General features: G+C 41.3%; 2 protein-coding genes across 2 annotated transcripts; one reads left to right on the top strand and one right to left on the bottom strand.

Annotated features, from left to right (window-relative positions):
• Positions 1-1,125: 1,125 nt before the first annotated feature.
• On the top strand, positions 1,126-5,990 carry LOC139329362 (retinol dehydrogenase 10-B-like). Its single transcript, XM_070959651.1, has 5 exons — positions 1,126-1,750; positions 4,014-4,112; positions 4,229-4,374; positions 4,492-4,623; positions 4,784-5,990. Exons 1-5 carry the CDS (start codon positions 1,301-1,303, stop codon positions 4,905-4,907), a joined length of 951 nt encoding a protein of 316 aa, XP_070815752.1. The 5' UTR covers positions 1,126-1,300; the 3' UTR covers positions 4,908-5,990.
• Positions 5,713-15,843, bottom strand: cse1l (CSE1 chromosome segregation 1-like (yeast)). The gene is made up of 25 exons (XM_070959650.1): positions 15,734-15,843; positions 14,769-14,861; positions 14,477-14,619; positions 14,200-14,301; positions 13,956-14,101; positions 13,772-13,862; positions 13,517-13,624; positions 12,456-12,548; positions 12,194-12,361; positions 11,976-12,105; positions 11,781-11,846; positions 11,320-11,522; positions 11,120-11,204; positions 10,808-10,869; positions 10,579-10,715; positions 10,058-10,161; positions 9,833-9,930; positions 9,573-9,723; positions 9,250-9,458; positions 9,006-9,103; positions 8,794-8,879; positions 8,557-8,638; positions 6,907-7,053; positions 6,555-6,786; positions 5,713-6,401 (listed from the first exon to the last, which is right to left on the bottom strand). The coding sequence occupies exons 2-25, from the start codon at positions 14,851-14,853 to the stop codon at positions 6,312-6,314; spliced, it is 2,916 nt and encodes a 971-aa protein (XP_070815751.1). The 5' UTR covers positions 14,854-14,861; positions 15,734-15,843; the 3' UTR covers positions 5,713-6,311.
• Positions 15,844-16,088: the final 245 nt, after the last annotated feature.

Below are 16,088 nucleotides of genomic sequence, written 5' to 3'. Positions count from 1 at the left end.
GTTTTGGCCTTTAAACACCAAAGATCATTCTGAAAAGTCTGCAGAAACACGATAATTAGATAATTAGAGGTTGACTCAGAGTTCATTGCAAACTGGCTCACAACATTTTGACATGAGAGTCACAGAAAAACTAGAGGTTTTTTTTTTTCCAATTTAGTTTTAAAAACATTTTGTCTGTCTTAAAACTACCAGTTATTGATCACTGTAATCATTAGTCCACTCCATACGTGCTGTGACCAGGTCCCTTCCTGAAGTAATACCAGAGTAAGTGATGGGGGATGAATCAAACTGAAGTCCTCCTTCTGTGGAGTTCAGATGAAATCAGCAGAGGGGAAAGTATTCAAGTCCTTTACTTAAGTAGAAGTGCTAATACCACAGTGTAAAAATACTCTTTTACAAGGAAAGTCCAGCACTGAAAATGTCATTAAATGTATGTGAGTATTATAAGGAAAATGTACTTTAAAAAGTAAAAGTACTCAGTGCAGTGTACAATGTAGTGTTATTTTTACTTGACTCTTAAGCATTAATGTGACAGCAGGATTTCACTCTTTTCACTGCTGGAGGTGGAGCTCATTTTTAACTACTTTGTGGACTACTTAGGACTGCCTCTGCTGATTATTTCATTATGGATTCCATGGATTATGGATTGTTTTGTGTGAAGCTGGAACCATGAAATGTTTTAGCTTGAAAAAATGATAAAGGATTTTCAGAGCTGTTCCCAATTAATTTTCTGTCAATCCACTAATCAGTTCATCAGCTAATTGTTTCAGACGTACTGTTGTGTAGTTTAATTTAGGACAAAACATAGTATCTTATAATCAGACTGAAGGCTCCTGGAATTAATGCTCACATCTTAAGGATCAGAAATATCTAGCTGTCCTGAAGTAAGAAGTGGTTTGAAGGCGTTTGTGCCAGCATTTATCTGAACTGACTCACCAATAACAAGCTCTTCATTAAATAAAAATATGTAAAGTTAAAATGAGGTAAACCTGTGGGGTCTCTCTGAGTCTGATGATGTAAAATGGACGCTTTGGCTCTGGTCCTGAGTCTTAATCCCTGCCTCAGTCTTACTCAGCCACTGTTCATGAACAGTTATTAATGTGCACGGGTAAGTCACTCAGCCCCGCGGTCATCAGACAAAAGCTCTTCTAGCCTATTGGTGGCCACCATCAGTCGGAGTCCTAATCCGGCACACACAAGTTATATAAAATGTCCATCCAATCCCGCGCCACACACGGAAGCAGCTACTCCAAAGCTTGGCGGTCTGCTTGTGTGGCTCCTGAACCCGGACCGGAGAATCATGATTGTTGTAGTGGACCTGCTGCTGATGCTCATCGACCTAATCTACTCCATCCTGAGCGCCGTCATCCAGACTTTCCTCCGGCCGCGGCTAAAATGCATTGATGGGGAGCTGTGTCTGATAACAGGGGCCGGTGGCGCGCTGGGTCGCCTCTTTGCCCTGGAGTTCGCCAAAGAGGGAGCGCACCTGGTGCTGTGGGACTGCAACACGGCTGCCAACGAGCAGACCGCCAAGCTGGCGCGGGACCTGGGGGTTCAGGTGCACACCTACACGGTAGACCTGTCCAAGCGTCAGAGCATCTACGAGACGGCGGACAGGGTGAGGACGGAGGTCGGGGAGGTCTCCATGCTGGTCAACAACGCTGGTGTTGTGGCCGGTCGGAGGCTGCTGGACTGTCCCGACGAGCTCTTGGAGAGGACTCTGCTGGTGAACTGCCACGCGCTGTTTTGGGTGAGGCTTTGCACCTTTTGCGCACAACTGAAATTGTAAAACTCCATCTTTGCTGGACACAGAGCTAGCGTACTGTACCAGCCTGACATGAGTTATGTAACAGTTATTCACAATGGGCCTCCCCTGGCTCGGTCAGTATTTGTGCACTGATGTGTGAAGGGATCAGAGCAGCCTGTGCCGCAGCAGAGACGGTGCATCACACTACAATACCCCCATGACTGTTATATGTCACCATGAGTTTACAATTAACCTTATCCACTCATCCCCATAATAAAAGGAGCCTAGGAGAGCCCACCACTTAAAAGAGCATGTGATTATGCCCTTGATCCTCTTAAAGCCTCAGTCATGCTCATACAATAAAATGGTAAGCTCATTTACACCAAATATCAAGGACACAGACTCAGTGGGCGGTTCATGAAAACACCTTCCAAACTCTAATGCACCCGATCTGGCAAAGGAAAAAGTCTCTCTGCTGGGAGCAGTTGGCAGCTGCCCCAGACCCTACTACGTGAGCAAAAATGAGCTGAATGGCTCTTATTTAACTCTCAGTGCGTTTTGTACTGTACTCTAATACTTTAATACTACATGGTCCCAGCTTTGAAATGTTGGACCACATGAGCACAGTATCATTTTAAATAATAAAGGTCTTGAAACAAGGTGGCAACACAAAGATTCAGATGTTGAAATATACCTCTGCTGATGCAGCTGTTATTGAAATAAACTGACAACTGTATCAGAACTTGATATCCAAATCCTTGTTAGCTTCGCCACACAGCAATTTCCAGCCCATTACCCACTTTGTCCGGTTGGTCATCCAGCTTTGTCTTTGAGGCTGGTAGTTTGGGAATATGCACCATTTAAACACACAATATTTTTCTGCTCAGCTCTAATCAGCAGTCAATAAATGAACTGGTTTACCCACATATGCTGGGAGATTTCAACATATTTGCATTCTGGAGCACTGGGTAAACACTTTGATATGTCCTCACCAATGCAAATATGTCGATTCTTAAAATAACTTCCACTTTGTGTCATTTCTTCTCAGGCGCTCTGACTGGACAGGCAAATCAATGGAGCAAAGTTCTATTGTTGGGGAAATGTTGGCATCTATAGGTCCCAAGATTGTCATGAGGGGTTGTTGTCTTGTGTGTGCCGTGTTTTATTTAGTCTAGCAAGGTTGCTAACCAGTTACCTAACCAGTTTATAGAATAACAGTATATAGAATATTTTTTTGATCATCAGCATCAGCCAGTGAACCGCAGACTAATGTTTCAGGTTTGTGAATCCGCAGCTGGAACATTTTGGCTAGCAGCAGTGAGACGGTGAGGTGTCAGAGGTTTATAGTTTATTTTTCTTCACATCACTACATTCACATTTCTGCTCATTTTATACACCATTAGAAAGCTAAGATTCTCATGAATCAAGTGAATCAAACCATTTGAAGATACAACCATAACACCAGGCACAATATATGCCACCACTGACAAAGAACCGTTCTTAAAATTAAGGCAACATTGAGGCAACTCACCTGTGGCGTCTCCTAGTGATCCACAGATTGATAACACTCCAACAAAATCGACACTATTGAAAAAAATCCAGGCAATCCACTGCAATAAAAATATTTAGTCCAAAACACCATAATAATCCACAGAAAGATGTTTTCTTCTTTCAAATTAGCAGGCGTGTGCTTGTGTTCTGCTTTATTCAGGCACTATCTTATCCAGGCACTACAATCTGCCATATGAAACTTGTGTAAAGATCGAGCCAATTGCAACTGATTTTGCAGATGACTGATGCTTTGAATAGCCAATGAAATTCTGAACACACTGATATGCCACTTCTGTGGGTTATTTATACCTCCAGTCACCTCAAATCAAGGATTTCCATGCTAATAGGGATATTACGCAGTTTGAAGTGATAGTCTAGATTTCATAAATATAAATATAAATATAAATATAAATATAAATATAAATATAAATATAAATATAAATATAAATATAAATATAGATATTGATGATGACGTACTGATTTTTGAGGTGTTCTATTGTCTCAAGTGGCTTGAAAAATACTGACATAGCAACTGGGGGAGCATGCCTGCGGACCCCGCTAGCTTTGGGCTAAGTAAGTGTTGTCCCATGAACTATGCAGAGTTTGAGCTTGCCCCAAGGGGCCACAGGCGTGATGGGTTAATCAGGCCGCTTTTTCTATTTCTATTAAGAGATACTAATATCATCTTACTAACCCCCACCCCCTCCCCCAACAGATGACAAAGGCCTTCCTGCCTCAGATGAAAGCAAAGAATCATGGTCACATTGTGACCGTCGCCAGTGCTCTTGGGCTATTCAGCACTGCATGTGTAGAGGTAAGACACATGATTAATGGCTTCCTCACCACTAACAGAGCAGACAAATCCTACAATCCATTGCAGAGGACATTCAAATTCTGATCACTCTGCTGGTACTTACTCTCCTCCTCCAGGATTACTGTGCCAGTAAATTTGGAGCTGTTGGTTTCCACGAGTCACTGACACACGAGTTGCTGGCAGAGGACCTGGATGGCATCAAAACCACTTTAGTCTGCCCTTATATTGTAGACACAGGGATGTTTGCAGGTTGTGAAATCAGGTGAGATGTGTCCATTCATCATTTCAAAGCTTTTTTTATATATAACATTTGAAATCAACTAGATGCTGTGTTCTCTATTTTATATTCTGGGTATTGTTTTTGTTTGATAACTACCAGGAAGGAGCTTCGGAGTCTAATTCCACCTCTGGAGCCACTCTACACTGTACAGCAGTCAATGAAAGCCATTTTAGCCGAACAGCAAATGATCTGCATTCCTCGCCTTATGTACATCCCCTTCCTCACACGGGCGTGAGTATTGCTTGCATTATTTATCAAACGTACAATATAAGCTGTTACACTCACAGATGGAAAACTGAGGCCATTACTGGTGAGAGAGAAATGTTTACATAAATATACTGGGACCAAGACAATAAATGAATGTGGAACTTGTTTTGTTTTCCTTCTCTAGACTGCTACCTTGGGATGCAAATGTCGCAACATATCGCTTCATGGGAGGTGACAAATGCATGCTACCCTTCATAAAGAATGTCGAACTGAAGAACTCCAACGGCCACATCAAATCCTCCTCCTAAGACCTCACTGTCAGTCTGTCTTACAACCTTGTTCAATCACGGACCAATACATACACCAAAGGCTCATATGACAACCCAGATTCCAAAAAGTTGGGATGCTGTGTAAAACCTAAATAAAACAGAATGTGATCATTTGCTGACCTAATTCTGACATTTACTCAATTGTAAATAGTACAAAGACAATGTATTTCATGTTTGACCTCATCAACTTCATTGATTTTTGTAAATGTCTGCTTATTCTGAATCTGAAGACTGGGAAAGTTGTGGAATGCTCCAAAAACAGCTGTTTGGAACATTCCACAGGTAAACAGGTTCATTGGTAACAGGTGATAGTATCATGATTGGGTATGAAAGGGGCGTCCTGGAAAGGCTCAGTGGTTCACAAGCAAGAATGGAGAGAGGTTCAGCACTTTGTGAACACATGATTGTATGAAGGATATTAATACATGGGCTCAGAAACACTTCATAAAGCCATTGTCAGTAAAGTTTGTTTGCAAATGACTGCATTGCTTATTACATTTCATACAGCGTCCCAACTTTTTGGAATTGGGGTTGCATTCTTAGTACATGAATTTGTCATCTGAAGGGACAGCCCAATATCTACATGTTATTTTTACACTGGGCTGAAGGGTAACTTTGGTGATTTCTGGTTAAACTAACCATACATGGATCTGAAGGGCAGCCAGGGATCACTTAATGAAAAGTAAACCACAACCCTGGAGGCAAAGAGCCAGTAAGATTCCCAAACCCAAATAAATTCATTTGAAAACACTGTTCATAGAAAAGAGACTGCAGTAAGAACAGATCTATACAAGTGCCTCTTTTTATTCACATTAACAAACAGTGCAGAAACAAAGACTAGACATGAACAAATCTACAGAAAACATGCAACAGAAAAATATGAAGCTTTATGTTTGAGCCACAGAGTACAGTCTCCATAACTGTAAAAAGGAATTCAAACATACAAAAGAAGCGCTAAAGAAATCCCTCCCGTACTATTCAGATGTTCAGCATTCCACAATACTGTTGAAATATACTTCTGCTGATGCAGCGGTTATTGAAATAAACTGACAACTGTATCAGAACTTGATATCCAAGTCCTTGTTAGCTTTGCCACACAGCAAACAAAGGGCCCAAACACTAAACAGTATTTCAGTTAAGTAAACTTTTGGTCATGTCTTTAAAAACCCTTAAAAAACTTGTCTCAGGGAACACACCCTTAATTCAGGCAACATTATCATTTCTCAGGGAAATCCATCAACAACTTTCAAGTCAAACCAATCAAACAAATCTGTAAAGACTAAAGTTCAGCCAAAGCAGGTCTGTTGTGTGACCTGAGGTCACCGTGGTTACTCCCGCAGTGTACTGTGGTCTCCATGTGAGGTGAAAAGCATCACATCAGGTTCAAACCAACTGCACAGTGGCTGCTTGTAAGTACCCCTGCAGGAACTGGAGGGCTTCTGCATTCAGACTGGTGCTCAGCATCGAGGGAACCTGCACCAAAAGCACAAGACACAAAATCACATATTTATTTATTTTATCAGCACTTAAAGTTAATAATCTTAATGTTTCTTGTTAAACAAAACTATCATGAATTTATACATTTTGGCATAATCTGCTAAATATCTCCTGCATGTCTCAACATACCCTTCCTGGACAGGCTGTCGAGAGCTTGTGGAGTGACTGTGCCAACAGGATCTTTGGATTGCCGACAGCGTCTCCAATTGGGTCGTGCTCCTTCTTCCCGGCAAAAGCTAGTTGTGAGAATGCTGTCTGATAGCCAGGTGTGTCCTCAATGTCAATGAAGTGCTCATCGTCTGGGATGCTGTCATCTTCTGGCAACTCAAATAGACCAATGAGTGCCTGCAGCAGAGGGGTCCTGCACAGAAACATCAAAACCCAAAAGAAAAAAAATGATGAAACACACTCCCCCAGTATGCATCAGGAGAGCATTTCTTCCATACGTACTGCTTCTGTTTCCTTCAGGATGATTTCTCACCAGAGTTTTGTGTACTCCGTGTCCATCATTGCAGGACATTCAGTAAGGATTTTTGTAATGCCAACAGCGCAGATCTTCTTTTCAACGGCTCCAGACACCTTCTGCACCTCAGGAATAATTATTTTCTCCAACACCATACCAAACATTCTGAAACACACACACATAACAGGATTCATATTATTGTCATTTATTTCCTGCAAATTTGCTTCTGCACTTCATTAAGTTCAATTCAATTTTAATTATATAGCACCAAAACAGGGTAGGTACAGACCGTACTCTTACTCTACAGCAGGCATGTTCATACCATTCCACAAAGAGCAGTGTGGCTGCAGGTTTTTCCTCCAACCAATCAAGAGGATGCAGTCTGACCAATCAGCTGTCTGAAGACTGAGATCAGCTGATGAAATGACTCAAGTCTGGTGTGCTGCTGCTTGGTTGGAAAGACAACCTTCAGCCACTCGGCCCTTTGTGGAATAGTTTGGACATGCCTGCTCTACAGAGACCCAATAACTCCCCCATGAGCAAGCACTTATATTATAGGTATGATACCCTGGACACCTGCAAAGGTGTTGGGACCACGAAATATTGTGGGATACATTTACTACACTACAGGCAGGGTGGTGATTCAGGCAGCCATTACTCACCATACAGTATCAGTGCATATAAAGACATTCATACAGTTCCAGTCAACAGCATGCTTTCAAATCAGTACCAGTTTGTCTCTCTACCTCTCCCATTTCCTCACTGTTGGTCTGTTTTTAGACAGGTATTATAGTTTGTTATACAAATTTTGTTTTAACATAACTTTAAATATTGCAATCAATAATCTAATTCAACCTGATCCACAAACCTGTGTTCATTTTCCCTCTGAGGTGGGGGATAAAGTATTGTTGCAGGATGATGAGATGCAGGTTAGAAACACCTTTTTTTTTAACTGTGCTGGGCTGTGAACTGAAGCCGGCTGCAGCTTCCATCCTTCACAACGCGCCACCTTTCAAGCTTCAAAAGGGCTGAGTGTTTGATATTGGAGTACTCCTTCAGAAAATGTTTTATTTCTAGAAATTGGCACTTCTTTGCAGTGACAAAAACAGGTTTCAATAGCTTGAGTGGACCAGCAAATTCAAGGGGACAGCCAGTTTGAGTCTTTTATAGTGTTGAAGTTCCCACGTTATGCTTATTTAAAGGTTCATACTTTTATTTTTGGCATCTACTAGACAATGTTAACATGCATTAATGTTCAAAAGACATTTTTCTCACACTGTCCATTGCTACAGCACCTTAATTAAGCCTTTGTCTGAAACACTAGTGCCTGTCCCTTTAAGCCCACCCACAGCACGAACCACCCACTGTGTTTCCACATTAGCTCATAGCCATATTTTTTGGAACCGCAGCCATACTGAGGGCAGTGACTGTATAATTGGGACTGCATCCTCTTGATTGAGCCTTACAGAAGTCCTGACATCTCACTTTCATGCACAGTTTCTGAATACGGGCTATGTGCATTTCTCAGTTGATTGTCAGTTTTGATACTTTCACAGTACTCATATAACACCGAGATCTGCTTTATAGTAAAAAAGATATTGAAACTACAGTCAGAGAACAGTGTACTTTTCTGTCAACATCTTGTGGTTATACAGAAAACAGACTTACTTTGGCTGGATGCTGTCAAAAATCTCCTGCAGTGCAATCGCTCCATATTTGACACAATACAAGTTAACAAACACCAAGAAACCTGGAAAAAAGAAAGCAAAGTGTAACACTGAAATCAGACAGTAGGACTGGTGATAATTTGCACAGTGCTGATGATATAACAACCTTGCTGTCAATTCTTGAGTTCAAAGGCTCTTAACAGAATATCAAGGTTTGTAATAAGATGATGGTACTAACTCTTGATGAACTTGGTGGTTTTGGAGCTTTGAAGCCTCTGGAAGAGCAAAATGAAGATATGTTTCCTGTACTGAGTGATAGCTTCGCTGCCAATGGAAAGATAAAAAAAAAAAATTTAAAAAAATACGTCATGACCTAAACAAATCAATTTCACCAGGTACTACATTTAACAGATGCTTTTGACACTGAGAACACAACTGTAATCGACTTACGGGGGCATGTGCTCTATGATGCTGTTGAGGAGGTAAAAACCTTGGTGGTCATTGGCCTTAGAGGCAATAAGCTTTTGGAAAACACCAAGCAAGCCAGGCTGAGAGGAAAGATGAGCAAAACAGGACCCGAGTGTCAACATACTGGTCAAGCAATGAATAAATCCGATTTATATATGTTAATGAAACAAATGGAGATATAATCACTGTTATTAAATGCAGACAATTAAAACACCACCATACTTACTATTTTATCTGCAGCACTGCTGGCAATAGTGACACCTCCCTTCTCCAGGTAAGCCTGAAGCAGGCGCACCAGAGGTGGGATGTTTCCTGTCCGTTCCCACAGCACAGGCTGCAGCAGGTGAGGGAATAAAGCCATGTAGGAGGAGGGGATAGAATTGGAGTGGATCTCGAGGAGGAGAGACATCACCTGGAACACGTATGGAAGAAACTCTGCAACAGCAAACAAAAGAACGATGAGTGGAGTTGCCTCTATCAGCTGCAAGCCGTGTTTCTCAGCATATCATCTAGACATGGATAAGTAAACTCCACAGGTAACTGGCACACCTTGGACATCGTTCTGAAGAATCTCGGTGAAGACAGGGAAGAGTGCTTCCTCGAAGCTACTGACAGTGGTGGGGTTGGCCTTGCAGGTGATCCGGATTGACAGGCACATGGACTCAAACAAGTAGTGGTTAAAGTGAGGCTTGCTGGGATTCTGAAAATGGGTGACAGATGTTAAATTAGTTGACACGTGTATTGCCTAAACAAACCAGCATGTTGGTGAATCTGTCTGTATCCATAAGTAGACACAAAGCGTGTGTTACCTTGCTGACTAAGAGGAGCTTATGAGTGAGCTGACCAATCAGAGTGGGAATGTACGGAACAATGGCCTCCTGTAGCAGGGAGAAGCTGCGCATGATGGCTTTAAAAATGGAAAAGAAAGATAAGAAAACAAAGACATGATGAGGCGACTTAACTCTGGAGCTGGTCTGACACAGACTGGGGAACATTAATGGGGGGCTTTTAGGTGACAGGACAGACAGGTTTACCTTTCATGATGTATTCATTTTCTGCAGAACCAGGAAGAGCAAGTGCCTTGAACAAGTTGTTGAGCAGCTGTTCAGTGAAAGGTCCAATCTCTGCAGGTGTGATACTGAAACACACAGAGAAAGAATGATTTGTTACAGAGATGGATGCTGAAATCTGAGCTGTCTTCCCACACGTTGCCTTTTTTCATCTCAGCTGAACCTAAACCCAACCTTTTTTTTCTCTTCCTTTTTGTTATTAAGTGAATAGGACTGCTATTATTGTAATGATGCTGGTGAATGCAGCATGGAAATGATCCCTGCAGAAAAGGTAAATGGGCTCAAAAGGCAATCTTTCCAATATTAGGTATGGGTACTTTAAACATATTAGTAAATATTACGTATTTACTAAATGTTCTCTTTCACCTAATGTGGTTGAGATGTACAGTTTGTCCAGTTTTGTCCAATCTAGTCGTTCCAAATCAATTTAACTGCTTTGGTTAATTGAAATGCCAGCATCTTTTACTATACTGCTTGATACTTACAGTGTGGTGTTGTTGGGGCCTCTCATAGTGAAGAGCCTCTCCAAAGCATGGGCTGCATAAGTGTGCTCCACTGTGCTCTCCGCCTGCAGGTGACTTATCAGTAGAGGAACTGCCTGCAGCAGCTGCTCCTTAGGAAGCTGAAGGAAAAGGACAGAGAGGAAGCCCTCTGTCATGCACTCAGTTTGCCTTCTGAAATTCAACAACTTGTGGATAAATTAACAGCTCATACCTGGCTTCTGAAGATCATGACGTACTTGATGGCATCTGCCTTCAGCACTGGAAACTCATTAACTATAAAACAATGAGAGCTTGATTAATGTGTATACACAAATCAATGTTGGACATTCAAATCACAACAGATTTCGCTGATCCTGCTGCAAGTTGCAGAACGATTGCACAATTGGACAATACAGTTAAAGTGCTGTCACAGATTGCCAGTGTTTACATGAACTCATCAGCCAAATCTAACACATAATACATTTTGTATTTCTAAAGCGTCTTGAGAATTGTAAGAGTCTTCTTAGTGAGTAAGTATTCTTACCATTGGGGGACTTCAGGTCTGAGAGAATGTGGTTCACAAAGAATTCACTCAGGTTCACTAACTCATTGGCTTGTGTTATTCCATGCTGGTGAGAAAAATGAGCAAATTAATCTAATTATTATCAAACGCAGTGAATTAATGCTCAGTGCATTTGCAGTTATATATTGAATAGTCCACAGACAATTAAAACCTAACGATACCTTTTGTGTCTGCGCTTTAGATGCCAATGATGTGACCAAATAGATGGCAGCATCTTTGTGTTTCCAGTTCTCTCCAGGATTCTTGGCGTACTCTGCCAGCATTGAGTTCACATAGCCAGAAAAGATTGCTGTGACGGGGCCCTCGAAAAACTTACAAAGGCCTCTCACCAAGTCACATGCCGCCCTACGACGAGTGTCGATGTCTGAGGAGGGACGGGGAAATCGTTAACAATATGGGATGTGGTTATCATTGGCATACTTCTGTCCTGTATTTGCCAAACTGTATGTGGGAACCTATTGATGCAAGTATTCCATCTAACCAACTAGCTAACTAAATAATTCTGCACATGGGGTTTGACTAGAAGAGTCAAACTCAAAATATGAGTTAGAATTAAATATAATTTCCCATATTCATGTCAATAATTTACATTAGGGAAACAGATAATGATGAAAATACTTACCAGATCCTTCAAGGTCCCTTCGGATGTATTCCTCAGAGTTATCCTCAAAGGCCTCTTCATCTGCACCTAATCAGGAATTACAGGCAATCTGGTCAGAATCACGTTTGTGTCGGAGCAGGCAGAATCCTGAATCTGTCAACTACTGATGACATTTCTTGTTGCAATCTGATGACTCAGAACAAAGCATTTACTTACTTCTGAACTCCATGTTAGGCACAATGACCTTCTCACAAATGCTAGTGAGTGTATTCTGGTCCTCAAATAGATGCTTGTAGTGTGGCCTTTCGCAGACTGATGCCAAGAACTGGATAGCATTGCTTACGAGCTGCAACAAGGAGAAGGTGTTTTGTTAGCAAGGGGGAAATGAACTTCAGAAAGAACACAGGCACAGAGTCAGGGGTCAGTTCTCTTACCAGGTCATATTTGACTTCCTGGCCAGTAGAAACTAAAAGGTTCCAGATAGCGGTGACAAAGCGTGGCAGATACGGCTGGAATTCTTCATCGTACTTTTGAGCGTAAAGGGCAGCGTTGTCACAAATTTGAGACTTCAGCAGCTCCAGGAGACCTGCTTCCTCCTCATCCTACAGAGACATGAACGGAAATGTTAAAAACCACGAGGAAGCGCAGCAGTGTTGAAAATGTGATGCATGAGTGAAAAAGAAAAGAATAACTCACATCTGTTTGTAAGAGTTTATTATCCAAAGTCAGCAGGCCGTGGAAATTGGTCATCCAGGTTTCCATGTTGTCTTCAAAAAACTCTGGAAGGTCCTGTGTAATAATACAGAGTACAGCTATAAGCAAACACGTCACATCCCTGATTTATGTGAATATCAATTACTACAACAGAAGCTGACTTGAGCGCTACATGGTGCAAAATACATCACACACTTCACTAGTGGTGGTATTGCATGATTGCCTTACAATAATTACAAATGCATTACACTTAATCAATCAATATTTGACTGCATTAATATCCGATTCAAAACAATAAATGAAAATGTGAAACTTTAGAATTTCTTTTGGATGATTACAAATACCAACTTATTTCTTTAAGGCTGATGGTGATTGGCTCTTGGGGGTTCAATTAGTGAAAAATATCCAATGCAGAAACTTCTGTAACTGTATAATATTTCCATCTCATCTCATGTGCCCTACGCCAGCTATTGCTGATATCGACTTCTATGGCACAGGAGAGGACAAAAAACTCACCACTTGTATTGTTTAGCTACATGCATGTCAAAGACAAGAAACTTTGTCAATAATGAAAACATAATGCATAGCAGTGACTCACAGGCCCTCAACACAGGACACCTCACACAAGCTGTACACAAACTGTATGCAAGCAGCCAATATACCTATCAAACGTTGCTGCTTCACACCAACTTACAGGGCTCCCAAACATTTGCTGTTCACTTAACTTTTGTTGTGCACGTGACAAAGAGGTGCTGACACCCGGGTGTACAACTGTATACAGACTTCCCTGACCATCAAGAACCACAAAAAAAGCTGCTTCATATTATGATTTTATGATTAACATTCATCTTGGGTGCAACTTCAAACATGTCCACAGCAATAAATGCCACCAAAATGTATAAAGGGAAAATAACGCACACAGATAGGTCTGGATTGTGATGTGCTATTGTTTGGAGGGGAAAAAGGATTATCTTTGCTACAGAAGATAAAATGCAACTGTCCAAAACAGCAAGGCCTTGAAATACAAAGAAACATGAACTGACCTGGAAGTTAAGACTGTAGAAGAGCTTGGAGATGAGTGTGAGGGACGAGAAGAGGACTTTCAAGGCATTGACATCTGTAGCATGAGTCTGACACAACTCAATAGTGGCCTAAAGCAGAGGAGAGAGAAAATAAATACTGTGTCATACTGTAATGTGATCAGAACTGTGTCAAGCATTTCAATATTTGTTAGATGTTCTGTAACAAATGGGTTACTTGTAAGTGCTGTGGAAATTGATCTGTAAGTCATGACAAACCTTGAACAGCTCTGTCAGAGGTAGGGCAAATGTGTCCAGCACTAATTTGATCTCTGACCAAAGCTCATTTGACTTGAACTCATGGCGGTACCTAGAAGAAAATAAGGTGCACAGAAAAGATTTGACAATTTCTATTTGAAGTCAATCACAAAAACATTTATAACCATTAAGAAGTGCACTCTACCTCTTGAAGAGTGAATGTGCGGTACGAAGCACTCCATTGATGATGTGGAAGTCTCCACTTCTGAAGCGGGTCACCATCTCGGTTAGCAGATCGGGCCATTTTTGAGGGAAGTCCTCCCTTCCTATGATACTGATGGCATCGCTCAACTGTGGAAATGCACAGGATAAACAGGGGCTTGTTTGACCATCTTTCTTCAAACCTTCAAATCAGACCCTTTGAGGCACTGTGACACATGAGGATGTACCTGTTTTTGAATCTGTTCTGGGCTGCTCAGCATCAAATTTACTATGTTTGCTTTGATCGCTGTCCGGTCTGGATCAGAGACTTTGTTTGGTTCATCTTCAACCTTTGGGAAAATATATTGCAAATGTAGCATAGTCAACAAGCCTATTATAACAGTGGTTCTCTTCACACCTGATACTAAATGTTATTTTATATACAGCAAACATATGTATATACCAGATAACAGGTATGAGCAGAGTTACCAACATGTAAACTTGCTGTTACTTGGTGAGACTCACAATGCGCCAGTTTCTTTTGATGTAGTTCTTGAATGTAACAGCGGCACAGACGCGAATCACGTTGTCTTGGGACTTCTCGAGTAAGGTGAGTAGTAATAAGGGGTAGTTCTGGTTTCCCTCCACAGATTCAAGAAACTTTTCAGCTAAGAAACACAAGAAATTAATAAGGTGTTGCAAAGCAGAGATTAGATGATCAAGTGAGTAGTTAGCATAAATAGGTCAATGAGAGCAACACTGTTTAGGAACTGTATTAAAATATGTAAGTTAATATTAGGTCATTGAGTTGTATTACCTGGACGTCTGACTGTTGGGTCTGGGTCCAGTGTTTTCCTGAGGAACTCGGTAAGGGTTTGTAGGTTAGCGTCATTCAGTTCCATGCTCGTAACTAAAGACGAGAAAACCAGAGACTGAATGACTGAAAGAAATAAACCGGTGTCTGGCAGCAATTTCCGCACGAGGCTAACAATAATATATCATTATATTATATGGATGAACTTTATCTAATGTTAAATGCTGAGTAATCCTGTACACAAATTTTAGCCAGGCGTTATTAAAGCGTGTATTGGTTCTTGCGAGATCACATTACTTAAAAGTTACCCAATGTGTGCTAAGTGTACTTACTGAAATAAACCGTGCCGAGGTTAAAACGTCTTAGAGTTCCACTGCTCCACCTAACAAGTCAAAGCATTTCTTGATAGTAGCTTTAAGTTTACAGCTCCGCTGCTAGTTTCAGTCATTCAATCTGCCGTTGACTTTAGCTTGCTAGCAGCTAAGCTAGCTAGCTACGTCGCCTCAATCTGGTATTAGCTCAGTTGGCCCCGCTGACTCCAGATCGGTTTATGCAGTCTAATGTAACAGCTAGCAGTGTAAAGGTTGTCTAGTCTTCTGTGAGTTCATATACAAGCACATGGTGGTCAGGATATCGCATGAACTTGATTTTATATAAAATTTGATTTTACGAAGGTTAGCCCTTGCTCCACTGCCCCAAACTGAAAATATAGCGAGCAACACTATCTAAAGCAGCATGGAAAGCAATATCCCAATTCCAGTGAATAGACTGATCCAACAGCCGGTCCCCTCCAAGACAGCTTGCTAGCGTTAGCGTTAGCTTGCTAATATGTTTTGTGCTAACCATAAAGTTAGCTAATTTCGGAACATAACGCATTCACCCTCAAAATACCGGGCTATTACCCAGTTTACACGTTTGCATAGCATATTACTGGATATGAAAACTATTTAAGCATCGGGGCGGCTTACCGTTCCAGTGAATTTCAGAATTTCAGTCAGGATGGGATGGAAACGCACCACAGACCGTTCAGACGTGCTCGCCTTGCCAGCTTTCAAACGTCGTCTAGAGCAAAAGGAACTGCGCGGTCAGAGTACTGCGCAAGCGCAGATGTCAGACGAAAGCTGTAAGACACACCCCTTCCTTGGTCTATCAATTGCTTGAACACAAGGCAGCTATTTACCTTAAATAATCACTGAAAATCCGAGCAAAGGTAATTCATAATCTCCACTATATGAATATGCTACACATAACTTGGCTTTTAGAAAATGCTTAAACCAAAAATTTACAGTCATTAAAAGTGACATTAACATGCAGTGGGTTCCA

Source organism: Chaetodon trifascialis, chromosome 3 (genome assembly GCF_039877785.1).
Source record: "Chaetodon trifascialis isolate fChaTrf1 chromosome 3, fChaTrf1.hap1, whole genome shotgun sequence".
Lineage (NCBI taxonomy): Eukaryota > Metazoa > Chordata > Actinopteri > Chaetodontiformes > Chaetodontidae > Chaetodon > Chaetodon trifascialis.
The sequence above is the reverse complement of the archived record's forward strand: the minus strand, read 5'-3'. Positions and strand labels throughout refer to the sequence as shown.